General features: G+C 34.2%; 2 protein-coding genes across 2 annotated transcripts in view; both read left to right on the top strand.

Moving 5' to 3' along the window:
• The window catches only part of LOC108562814 (14-3-3 protein epsilon), a 6,740-nt gene extending 632 nt beyond the window's left edge, over nucleotides 1-6,108 (top strand). The window contains exons 2-3 of the mRNA XM_017921277.1: nucleotides 4,177-4,827; nucleotides 5,249-6,108. Of these exons, the coding sequence (XP_017776766.1) occupies nucleotides 4,177-4,827; nucleotides 5,249-5,304 (707 nt within the window). The 3' untranslated portion in view covers nucleotides 5,305-6,108. The remainder of the gene's footprint in view (nucleotides 1-4,176; nucleotides 4,828-5,248) is intronic.
• A 2,692-nt stretch (nucleotides 6,109-8,800) lies between these two features.
• LOC108562807 (signal peptide peptidase-like 3) lies at nucleotides 8,801-11,842 on the top strand. Its single transcript, XM_017921242.1, has 7 exons — nucleotides 8,801-9,544; nucleotides 9,644-9,984; nucleotides 10,044-10,214; nucleotides 10,457-10,629; nucleotides 10,682-10,829; nucleotides 10,889-11,130; nucleotides 11,251-11,842. The coding sequence occupies exons 1-7, from the start codon at nucleotides 9,363-9,365 to the stop codon at nucleotides 11,317-11,319; spliced, it is 1,326 nt and encodes a 441-aa protein (XP_017776731.1). The 5' UTR covers nucleotides 8,801-9,362; the 3' UTR covers nucleotides 11,320-11,842.
• The last annotated feature ends 1,667 nt before the right edge of the window (nucleotides 11,843-13,509 follow it).

Raw genomic sequence — 13,509 nt, 5'->3', positions numbered from 1 at the left:
TTTTTTTTTGCCCCGATCGTTCTTCTCGAACTGACCGGATGGTAATCGTTTCCCCCCTAAAAAACACCCACGCCCCTGTCTCCCCGATTGCATTACATGTCCGCTCAGTTTTCATTTCCACCATTTTTACGCCCGGCGTTTCCATTGCGACCGCATTTTCCCCCCATCGCGTGCATTTGCACGTAGGCGCTAGCGACGTGCAAACAGCCCGATCGATAATCCACCCGGCTTCCAAACTTGCGCTGATTTTTACCCAGCAGCTCACCCGGTTTTCTCATTTCCATCCCCTCAACATCAACCATCAACAAATTCCCATCGCCTTTCCTACCCCCCTCGACAGATCCTTGTTTTATTTTTTCTCGCTTCCATTTCCCTTTGGTCGCATCCCAGTCCTTCCATTCTTAATGCCACCATCCTTCGCCAGGGGGAGAAGAGATTCGAGCGATCCCATCCCCATCGTTAAAATATTCCACCCTTTGTATAACTATCATCTCTTTGCTGACAGCTTTTATTCATAACCCAATTTCTTTAATGCATCCAATATATTCTATTATTGTCGTAATCAATTGTTACATTACTATCGAAACATCGAGTTACAATTACTTTACTTATTATTAAACTAATACCACAACGCAACTAGTACATTCTTAAATACGCATTTCAGTTTTACGGAAATAATCAATAGTGTAAAATAATTTCGAAGGTCGAATCCCACCCAATAACAAATTTTATATATATATAATTTGTAGCCGTTCATAATCATTTCAAAAGATATACCATTTCTTTAAATAAATTCCAGGACGTTATTTCTACCTGAACCAGTATTGCTTTACCTACAATTGTAGGTTAGGTTCTAATAAGAGAAGACATATTTCAATAAATATGTTGTACAATGGCTTTCGTTCTGCTTTTATTTTTCACAATACGCGAAACTTGCCAAATAATTTATTTATGTTCTTGTCAAATTTTACAATTTACTCAAGTACATTCAAATAAATAAATCCTAGTTAACAAATTTCATGATTAATAAATATAATGAGTAATTGTATGAATTATACTGGATATATTTAAAGAAAAAAGAGTATGATTAATTTAAAAACATTAAAATTGAGTTGGAACTACCGAAGCTCTCTTACGCAGCGTTTGTGCACTATTATATACGTACATAACAACCTTCACCGTTCATTATTAATGAAAAAAGCAGTTATTTATGTAAATCTCATAAAGTGTGCTCTGAGTGCATACATATGCACATTACACATATTGATCTACAATTAACAAAGTAGTTCCTTTGTATGAACTAATAAAACTAAGAGAAGTTCGAAGCATGAATGACTTGGTTGAAAATGCGTACTAACAGAGATACTAAAAATCTTTCCAATGTTTATCAGAAACCCAAACAAAGTCGACCATTCCGGTTGTGTTTACATCTTAAATTTAGTGATTATGGTTAATCTCATTCATTAGTTCAAGACCTTGTCATTTTCAATTTAGTCTATGCACTAAATATTTGTCAAATTTTGCCTTGATTCATTTCAAACATAATATTTAGGTGTTTGTGTCACCTTCAAGTAAAGGTTTATTAATTCGATTTTTAGAAACGCCTCGTGGGCGTCCTTTTTAAATATATTTGAATATTTCTGTCTCCTGTTTTTTTTTTCTTTCTTTGTAAAGTACTGATCGCTATTTACGTGCATACCGTGAGAACTGTTAGAGCGTTATCCAAAAAAGGGCGACTTCCTGTCAGGCAGTAGCCTTCCGCGTTTTGTGCCCATATAGGAGGGCCTTCCTAGTCAAGCCACCGACCCCATAACAATCTCTCGGTAGCAATTCGACAAAATGGAATTATTTGCCTTGCATAACACTGCGCATTGGGTGCGACCCACTCGAACAATAAAAAAAGAACTGTTATGTTATATAATGGTTGATTTGGATTCTTGTGCAAGCTTAATACGTTGTGTACCTGCTGATACAAAAAATGAATACCTTTGGCCATATAGACAGTTGTTATTTCTTGCCTAAGTGCACAATAATTTCAGGTATATTTTGGTACAATCCGAAAGTTGTCATTGATTTTTTTTTTTGGTTGCTCATACGTTTCAAGGAAAGATCAGCAACAACAACTAGTAGGAACGTGATGAAAATTTGAGAGCCTGACATTGTTTCTGTGGCCAGTCCTTGAGGTGCGTTTGCATTCAGCTTTCAAAGAATTGTTTGCCCTTATCTTTTAATGGTTAATTAAAATAAATAATGCTATATTCTGCACCATTCGGGCGGGGCTAGATATACGCATGCGTTCGTTCATTGGTTTCTTTGGGGGGACACATTTCGTGAATGTCTACGCCCATACGCTTCTGGATGTATCATTCAAATAAATAGATATTATGATACGAAATACACCTACATTTTACTTCCGATTTTATTTCTGTATTAATGTTGGTTTAAAGCTCTGCACATTTATAATTTTAGATGGAATTATTTTTACAATCTTTTCTCAGGTTGTTCTGTGAACGTTTAGCCCTATTTTGCATATAGATAAGTGCATCCGGCAGGAGGCGTCCTCTAATTACAATAATAATGGGACTTCAATTGCATTTTTCGTTTCGTTAAGTGCTTCAATTTTGAAAAGACCATGTTTATATTATTACGCGTCTTTTTCCTCTATCTGTAGAAAATTGTTTTGTAGTCTGCTAAGAAAATTGGCCAGGAAACTTTTCATTTCGTCAAATTGACACTTCTTTAATTGTAAACAGCATTCTCACGTTTCCCGGCGCAATGTAATGTAATGCGCATTACTGCTAGTATATTTATTGTGAATCTATTTAAACAAGATTACGGTTTATCCAATGTCGACTTGTATAATACAGTAATGGATTCGATTCTTTTCCTCCGAGTCCATACGACGCGTGGGGTTGGAGAGAAAGTCGCATCCAATCCTTACCCGGCGACTTGCATTTGGAGCTTTCTCTTTATTGTTTCTCGTCGTTTTCGTTTATGATTAGTTGCAATTGTTGCATTTTTCGTTATCTGAGGATTTCCTCGAAACGAAAATTGATAAGGTGCTTTCAATTCGGTGAAGGTTTATTTTTTATTTTTATGTAACTTCCTTTTTAAATTAGAAACTTTCTTCCTTCATTTGTAATCATGACAATTTGCTTGTTTCAAAACTTCTGTTATGATGTTAATCCGCGTTTATATATGTATGAATGTATGCCGTGCGCCATTTTTTTTTATTGGAATAGCGTGAGCATGAGTCATGGGCATCGTGTGTCATCGGCCGGCATAGACGATTTGAGACATTCCACAATTATTATTTTAAATATCGCGAAATTGTGTCATATTTAGATAATACNTTATTTCGTATTGTTTGCGCCTGATGGAAGGGATTTGCGACCGTCTGGACGGTATTGTTGCTGTTTTATTGGGAAGTGGGGTGCACGGCCTTGTATCTCTCTTTTCCCCTGGTTTGCTAGGGCTGCTGCGCGAAGTATTGATCGGGGGGTGGCCCTTTAGAGGTTGCGCCTGCTCCGGTCCGTCAGTTTCTACCCTCCTCCCATCGCCCACCTCATCACTCCCTTTATAATTCTATGGCGGCGTCGTCTTCGAACAGGTGATGCGGATCATTAAATCGGGTCACACAGTCCTAGTCCCCACATGGGTGGAAATTGCATTGCTCCATTCCAATCCACTGGGTCTCTATCCCTGTGATAATCCTTCCTCACCAACTACCTTTTTTTTGTTTCTATATGCATGCAAGATCCCAATCATTTTCTAGGCATTTGAACTGAAAACCTGATCATATTTGTGTACTTAAAATACATGTATAGATAAATACTTGAAGAGTTAATACGCTTTTAATTTTTATATATCTCAACTTAAAAAAATGTAAACTATTGAAACTAATATAGTAAATTACCAGGTATTTTATACAAATTTTACTATTGATTCCTTAATCCAAGGCGCAGTTTATAACTGGGAAACACCCATTTTTTAATAAACTAGCAACGTTTTTTTGCAACTATTTTAAATGAAAGAATGTTTATTACATGTTTTGTAAATGAAAATATTGTTTGGAAATGATTTCAAATACGTTGTCATTACCACAACAATTACTGAAAAACCTTTGCAATGTAATTAAAGTGATAACATATTTCATTTGGTTCTTTTTTGTTATAGAAATGGTGGAGGCCATGAAGAAGGTTGCCAAGCTGGACGTGGAGCTGACGGTAGAAGAGCGCAACTTGTTGTCTGTGGCTTACAAGAATGTGATCGGTGCCCGTCGTGCTTCCTGGCGCATCATCTCGAGCATAGAACAGAAGGAGGAAAGCAAGGGCGCCGATGATAAACTCGAGATGATCCGCACCTACCGTAGCCAAGTTGAGAAGGAGCTGCGGGATATTTGCTCCGACATCTTGGACGTGCTCGACAAACACCTGATCCCAGCCGCCTCTACTGGCGAGTCCAAAGTCTTTTACTACAAGATGAAGGGCGACTACCATCGTTACTTGGCTGAGTTCGCAACAGGCAATGATCGCAAGGAGGCTGCCGAGCACTCGCTGGTCGCCTACAAATCTGCAAGCGACATTGCCATGACAGAATTGCCGCCTACGCATCCAATTCGTCTTGGTCTGGCGCTCAACTTCTCCGTGTTTTACTACGAGATCCTCAACAGTCCTGATCGCGCCTGCCGTCTAGCTAAAGCCGCCTTTGACGATGCCATCGCTGAACTGGACACCCTTTCCGAGGAGAGTTACAAGGACAGCACCCTCATCATGCAACTGCTCAGGGACAACCTCACCCTTTGGACCAGCGATATGCAAGGAGATGGTTGGTGATATTCCTTTCAACATCTATTCTATTCGCATAAAGTATATATGAATAGCATACAAACACATTCACAATTCAAGCAGCTAACCATTATCTGCATTTCTACTAAAGGAAGTGTCGGAGATTCTGAATATACACACGCTTTAACTCTTGCAGCGTATACATTCATTACAACAATCTGCTTCACATATTGATATCGAATAGATATTAACAATATTTAATATCATAACAATTATCTTCAAAATTCGTTATTATTTCACAGAATGAACATATTAAAACGTTTTTTTTTTTTCTAAATTTTAATTGCATTAATGTTAAAAGAATCATATATAACTGAATATTATTTTTTTAAATACTAGTATTATAAGTTAAACTTGTATGAAGGTATTATATGTATGTATTAATTAAATTATTTTTTTAGGTGAAGCGGAGGGTAAGGATCAGCTTCAAGATGTCGAGGACCAAGATGTGTCGTAACTGAAGTGCTGAAGTGTTCGACCCAATGTATTTAATAACCTTGTAATAATATTGATAAGGATCTAGGGGGAGAGGGGGCCTAGAAACAACAACTACAACAAAAAAATAATCTAAAACAATCCAGGCACACAATTTTTATTTCTACTATTTCTCTCTCACTTAACTCCATATCCCCATTTAAAAAAAAAATATTTGTACACATATATGTATGTGTGTTTCAACAGAAAAAAAAACGTGCAGCAAAAAAAAATCATCGTGTAATTAATGTATTGTAATTAAGTAAAAATATATATGTCGAGGCTCTCTCTCCTCTAAAAATCTTGTTCCATCATCAATCACCCACCACCACTGCACAGTCTACTCGCGCGTCTCTAAATTTTATCATCCTCGAAAAAGTTAATAATTGCAGATAAAATATTAATCATTTAAATATTAATAATAATACTAATTGTAATAATAATAATAATCCATGACTGGACACTCATAGTGTGTGCTGTGCTAATTATGAGTTGTGTGCGTGTGCCCGTGGGCCCTGCGGTTCCCCTCTTTTAAGAGCAACAACATCCATGACCGACAACCTCTTCAATTTCCTCCTTAGATATAAACTGCCGGTTGTAGGGAGGAAGTTGAATTGAAATTTCGGATTTTAACAACATAAACTAGAGTATCATTGATTTAGCGCGGCCCTCGAGGACAATAATTATTACAACAAAACAAAATATATATATATATTGAAAGAAACATAAGAAAACACGACCACACTCCGTATTATTTACAAATTATACAATTTAAAGAAAAAAAAAATATATAAATATCTAGCGCCTTGTCTCATCCCAAGAAAATTGGTTTCAATTAACCAAAAGAAAAAAAACAATCTTTTGAACATTTAAAACGCCCATCCCCCTCTTAAAATTCAATCATCAGACATCACTCGGCCCCTTGTAAAAAATCATTTCAAGGACTAAAAATATGAAGAGAACAAAAAAAATATCTCTCCCTCACCTCCTTCCTATTAAAAAAAGTAAACCTCATTTATTTTTTTCCTCCAACAAAAAAATCTTATTATTTTTTAAATAAAATTTGTAATTTAGTATATATTTTTTTTATTTTAATTTTATTATTTAATTTACTTGTTATTAATAGTATATGTTGTAAATTGAAACGTTCGTTCGGTTTGTTTTCGTAACGGATTTCAATTGCGAGAGACGTTTGTTGACATCTATCGTTGATTTTGTATCTGTTTCGAAAACGATAGAAGATCAAGTTTGTTTTGTAACGAAGCTTTAGAGGGTATTGAGTTCGGTTTTGTTTTCTGTTTCGTTGGATGATATTGGGATGCTTGTAGTTGCTTCGGTGCAACGCTTTCGATGAAGAAGACCCTCTAAACCTAGTCTTCGGAACATTCACGCGACATCCATTCCGACTTAGATACGTGTTTCGTTTCCTTCAACTCTCGGACATAGTTTTTCGTTCTTTGTTCTGTACTTGAGTTCTAATTTGTTTAGGATAAAACATCCATTACAAAGAAAAAATTGAGAAAAAAAAAAAGTTAAACATGAATGTAAAGAAGTATTTTTTATATGCGTGTGCCTACTCCATTGAGAGGACTAATTACATTTCAATCTAAATCATTTGAATGCGTGTACACTCGACAAAATATTAGCTGACGAATTGTCCGTCACGAATCGAGGATAACAAAGAAGAACAACCTTGGTTTCCTCGGTTCTAATGAATGCAGAACAAAATAATATATGTACTAACTGTGCTTATGTATAAGATTATAATGTAAGCAAAGAATATTGTCTTTAATCAGTTCGTAATACGTTCAATATTTATCAAGTGTCTCCTACATTTTACATACATTGAACATCATCCGCATTTGATTATATGATCATTTCACTTCGAGATATTCGAATTGTTTGGCTGTTATTATTATCATCACTAAATATACATTTAATATAAAAAGAAAAATGTATGAAATATATATAAAATAACTCCTATGAAGTATAATTATTTTCAATTTTTATTTTCAAACATTTTCTTTGCATTTATGAACTTCATCACATAATTATTCTCCATTTTGATTTCATCTGATTTTAAATATTGTGTGTATGGATGTATTATGCTGTGTAGATGGAATATACGAAAACAAAATTGCTGTAATTATTATAAAAGTCTTTAAGAACAATGCTTTCTGCGCGTTTTATTTAACACATCCAAGGCAGTTTAAAAAGTCACATATTAAATTGATTTGCTAAAGTATCGAATATGAATGTGGGAATCTATGATTATTTCTTTCTCATAGGTAAGTGAATTATTTTATTTATGTATTTGCTGAAAATTCTATAAAACCGAAATTCCATAAATTGTATCCACAATGTACATAAATAATATATTTTAGCTATATTATATTCTTTGTATGTTTACACTTATTAAGTTTAAAGAATACTAAGTATTTTACATCAATTTATATTTTTTTACCAAATAACAGTAGTTATTATACAGATTACCTAGTTATTTTATAGAATGCTGTATACATATAGACGAAAAATTACAACCTGATTTGAGAAATCTCAAGTCGCAAAAAAAAAACGAAAAAAATCCTATAAACCAAAATTTAAATTCATTATTATTAAGTGGAAAATTAATAATTATAGTTGGCACCAGAAATGTCTTTGTTTATGTTTGGAGATTTATAAATTTACTGAGATTTCCATTATTTTTGTTAGCATTTCAAATAAACTAACTATAAAAAATCAATTAAATAAATGATCTATAATTAGATTTCATTTTCTTGTTTTATTTCATCTTTAAATGCATATATTACTCTTATACAACGATATTTATATAACACGATTATATATTGCATCAACACCTCTTTGTTCACGGTTAATGAACTAAAGGCCTGCTCTAAGTTCTGTTTCTTACTATTTTCGGCGCAAAATCATATAAAATGTCAATTTTTTTTAATACAAAAGTTTAGTGCAAGTTTATTAGATATTTTCAAAAAAAAATATTATAAATGATCGTTGAATGTTCATCAATTTCTGGACATTTTAAGTTTCCAACAATGTTTTAGAAATACTCGAATACTTTCATCTTTATCACGAATCTAAATACCGTGCTATCTTTAGTAAATATTGAAGTCGTTTATCTTGGTTAGACAAATTTTCTTCAATAATAAAATTTCTCTTAAAAAATCGAGTTTATCTGGAAAACTAATAAATAATTATATGAAAGTGTAAAGGTTTAAAAAAAATATTTTGTTGCTATCAAAATATTTTATAAAGGATAAAGTTTTATAGCACAGGAAATTATAATATTAATTAGTTTCTCCTGTATATACCAGAATTTATTTTGTTTTAAAGAATAATGTGTTGTATGTATCATGAACTATGCAACTAAATAAATTACACTTTATAATTAATTTATATCTTGAAGTTAAATTAATTATACTTGAGTATTAATAATTAGCAATAAAGGTGGTAGTGATTTCTTAAGCAGTTTACTAAATTACTATGTGATATGCGTCCAATGTTTTCCCAATGATAACATGCAACAAGGAAGTCAAGTTAATAATCATGTTGTTAGTCAACCCACGCAGCTAGCTGATGAATGCAGCATTGCATAATAACAAAAGGATTGAGCAACATTCGTAGCGCAATCATTAGCGGCATTATGAATGTAGCTTTCTCATTTTCTCTGCAGATTGAAATACTAAAATGATCATCCCTTAAATTCGCTAGACATTAGTTGCATCGAATTAAAGGATTATTGGAATGTTTACGTTTGGCCGGCGCGTTGCTTGTTGATGGAAAGGTGGATGGATGGTTGAATGAATGCAGCAGTGCGTGAGTGCTGGTTTGTGCGTTCAGTTGAATCTGGTGGAGGAAATGAATAGTATTTTAGAAAGTTCCTTCTCCGGCCAGGAGACAAAGCAACAGATCCAGTGAGCGGCGTCGAATGCATTTGTTATTCGTTCCGACTCTGCTCTTTTGTTATTGAGGACGAGAAACAAGATGGCTGCATCTGTGCCCAGCTAATGTATATATATATGCATGTGTTTATGTATATATATATTAGTTTTGGGATTTGTTGTTGTTATCAACACGAGAAACGAGAGGAGAGGAAACTGCTTCATTTATGATTGGAACGGACTAGGAGCGAGCCTCCAGCATGAGACTGGTTGCTTCTCACTAATTTCGGATCCTCCTAAAAAAAAACATCGCAAACACATTAAGTAAGTGTGCGTTTGTTTACATAAGCCAACTGCCTTTTGGTGATAGGGTCATTACACCTATGCAGCATATCAATTGTTTATCTTTTGTTTTTGCTGTAGCCTGAAGATGGGGGACGTTCCTCAGCAGACTGTGGAGTACCAATGGGCTTACAACATCATGGATTCAAGCCGGGTGTCCACCTTCCTCATTTCCATGCTCCTGATAGTGTATGGATCATTTAGGAGCCTTAACATGGAACAAGAAGCCAGAGAAAGGGCAAACAATAGCAGCACAAATTGCTTGCTCAACCCATCAGTTAATTCACCAACAGTAGAGAGCAATGTCCACTCTCTGGATGCCTTTCAAGCTGTCTGTCTACCTCTTGGTGCAAGTGTCTCTCTGCTCATCATGTTTTTCTTTTTCGATTCCATGCAGATGCTCTTTGCAGTTTGCACAGCAAGTACGGATAGTTTGTTGTACTTTCTTACTTGGTGCTAATTTGTGTCTATTTGATTTTAGTAATAGCAACTGTGGCTTTGGCATTTTTGCTGCTGCCCATGTGCCAATACATTATTCGACCATGTTCAGATGGGAACAAAATATCATTTGGAATATGTGGTCGATTTACTGGGGCCGAACTGCTCTCATTTACATTCTCTCTTTCCATTGTGTGCATATGGGTTTTGACTGGTAAGCAATACTTTCAACAATCACATTTTTATAGTATTTTATTGCTTTAGGAATATGTAATAACAGGAATATGTAATAATCTTGAACTAAATCAATTGCAAATTAATCCATCTATATTTTCAACTTTACTTATTTGAAGTTATTTCACAATTATTGATGAAAATTTCTTTGAAACTGTTTTGTTAATTGTTTGTTTCGTATTTTTGTTGTCGATATATTCAATAATAGAATTCTAATTACAGGTCATTGGTTGCTTATGGACGCGATGGGAATGGGCCTCTGCGTGGCATTTATAGCCTTTGTCCGGTTGCCAAGTTTGAAGGTATCGACGCTGCTGTTAACGGGTTTGCTGATATACGACGTCTTCTGGGTGTTTTTCTCGTCCTACATATTTAGCACAAACGTTATGGTTAAAGTAAGCACACGTCGTCTTACATCTTTCAAGTATTAATCAATTTTCCGACCAGGTGGCTACACGACCAGCAGAAAATCCCGTGGGCCTCGTGGCCCGTAAACTGCACTTGGGAGGTGTCGCCAAAGAAGTTCCGAAACTTAGTTTACCCGGTAAACTAGTCTTCCCCAGCATGCACAACAGTGGTCACTTTAGCATGTTAGGTAGATATTCAGAGTGTAGTTAGGAATATTAGTTTCTAACGGGATTTATTCTCTTGCAGGTCTTGGCGACATCGTAATGCCTGGTCTGCTGCTGTGCTTCGTGTTACGGTATGATGCGTACAAGAAGTCGCAGGGAATGTCCGGCTCTCGGTTAACTTACTTCCACTGCTCCCTGCTAGGTTACTTCTTAGGACTGCTGACAGCCACAGTCAGTTCGGAAGTATTCAAGGCTGCCCAACCTGCCCTCCTTTACCTGGTACCATTTACATTATTACCACTGCTCACAATGGCCTATCTCAAAGTAAGTACAACTATAAATAGAACACATCTCAATACATCTTTATTTATTATAAACGGTTTCGATTTCAATTTCTTACTTAAATCGGCGTAAATCACTAACTATTCTTTTCTTATTTTCTAGGGTGATTTGAGGAGGATGTGGTCTGAACCATTTAAGTCGCTGGGTGCATCGAAGCATTTAGAAGTGTGATAAGACTTAACAATTATAATTATTGATAAAAGACACAAAGTGATTCTCGCTCTTAGGTTTTATTGACTGTTTATTATTATTTTTATTATTTATCATTGTCATCTCGATTATTACGTTTTGAGTCATTCACATATTCACACACACACACACAAACATACACATCCCACCCACCCTAAAAAAAAACATTTGCTGGCCGGCAAAGAAGAATTGGATGATGAATGATGATGACAAAGAAAAGAGCGTTTCGTTGTAATATTATTACTATTAATTATTATTAGTTTTAAGCATGGAAAACCGTTGAAAGTAAGCATTATTTATAGTTTGCGTTTATTGTCTCTATTGGTGTGTACTTATTTTGCCACAGGTTAAACACAGCTCTCTTTCATTTTCTTTTAAGTTCATGTTAATAGTTAAGGTCTTAATCTCGATTGATTTCGTCCATAAATTGAGGCAAATATTTAGGTTAATTCAATATTAAAACGAAACCCTTTTAGTTATTACTTTAAATCATTTAATTATTATTACTAATTATGTATGTAACTCCATACATATGTGTGTATATGAATACATGTATGTTATAATTAATTGTATTTATATGTACACACATATGTATTTGTAAATAAGCATTGCACCAATTCATTTAATATTATTTTTTGTTTGTTTATCGAATGAGCTGCCAGCTTAGTTTTTACGGTACGAATTTCATTTTACGCTTAATTCACGAACAATTTTTTTCTCTCTCTCTCTCTTCTATTAGACAACGATGTGATACATTATTATTATTTATGTTATTTTACAAAACAAAAAAGAACAACCATGTACGTTTATTTTGCAAATATCTAATCGATCAAATTTAGTTTACTGCCAAAATTACAATTTCAAATTTACTCGAATTTATTGTAACTTCTTTAGCTGTATGATTTGTCTCTTATGTAAGTAATCGATTGTGTTGGTGATTGCGGAAAAAGTGTATGATGTAAAGAAATTGAACAGAATATATAAATATATTATTATATTGTAATTTTCTATAACCGAACAAAACAAAACAAAAAAAAAACAGTTTCAACATTATATAGGAAGGACGGAAATAAATGAGGAATTGATATATTCTTATTAAATTATGTATATATATACAGTAGACTTTGGTATATATGAGTCATTTTTTAATTAACAAATAAACGTTCAGTAGTTCAGTGTATATTTTCATCAATGGAAATGTCAATGTCAACAAGTTTAATTTCTAATCACTTTGTTACTATAATAATGAGGTAAGTCTTTTGATGTTACAATTTACGTTAAACGATTGCCGTAAAAATATAAAGAAAAAAAAGTTGATGTGATTTTTTACGCTCGAATCATTCATATTGAGTGCAATACAGTGGTTATATACAATAACTATAATGCCGGGATTTATAGGGCTCACAAAAATGTGGGCCCCAAACCCCAATACTGTCTTAATGTATAAATAAGTATTCTAGATCTGCGTTCTTCAACTTTTTTTTTGGTGGAACCTTTTGGTATCAGGTTTTCACTAGTCCCTCGATTTGACCGACAACCGAAATAACGTCATTCAAATTCCCGACTGCATCGAAATCCAGACTGTGTCGAAATAGGGCCCACAAAAATGTGGGCCCCAAACACCACTACTCTCTTAATGTATAAATAAGTATTCTAGATCTGCATTCCTCAACCTTTTTTTTGGTGGAACCTTTTGGTATCAGTTTTTCACTAGTCCCTCGATTTGACCGACAACCAAAATAACGTCAATCAAATTCCCGACTGCATCGAAATCCCGACGTTTGAAATCCTGACTGCATCGAAATCCCGACGTTTGAAATCCCGACTATATTGAAATCCCGACAACCATAATCCCGACTGTATCAAAATCCCGACTATATCGAAATATAACATTTTATAGTCATTTTTAAATTGTTATTAATAATAAATAATAACAATTAATAATCTAATTGTATTTGAGATTATTTCATAATGTTAAGGTTTATTATGAATAATTCAACAAAAATTAAATAAATTAATAATAATTTATTGTTATTAATAATGAAAGTGTATCACAAGATGACTACGCTCCGAAATAATTTAAAAATGTTATTGTAATAATTTTCGATATAGTGGGGATTATGTTTGTCGAGATTCTGATACAGTCGGGATTATAGTTATCACGATTTCGAT

Source organism: Nicrophorus vespilloides, unplaced genomic scaffold, assembly GCF_001412225.1.
Source record: "Nicrophorus vespilloides isolate i.1.1-1 unplaced genomic scaffold, Nicve_v1.0, whole genome shotgun sequence".
Classification (NCBI taxonomy): domain Eukaryota; kingdom Metazoa; phylum Arthropoda; class Insecta; order Coleoptera; family Silphidae; genus Nicrophorus; species Nicrophorus vespilloides.
The sequence above is the reverse complement of the archived record's forward strand: the minus strand, read 5'-3'. Positions and strand labels throughout refer to the sequence as shown.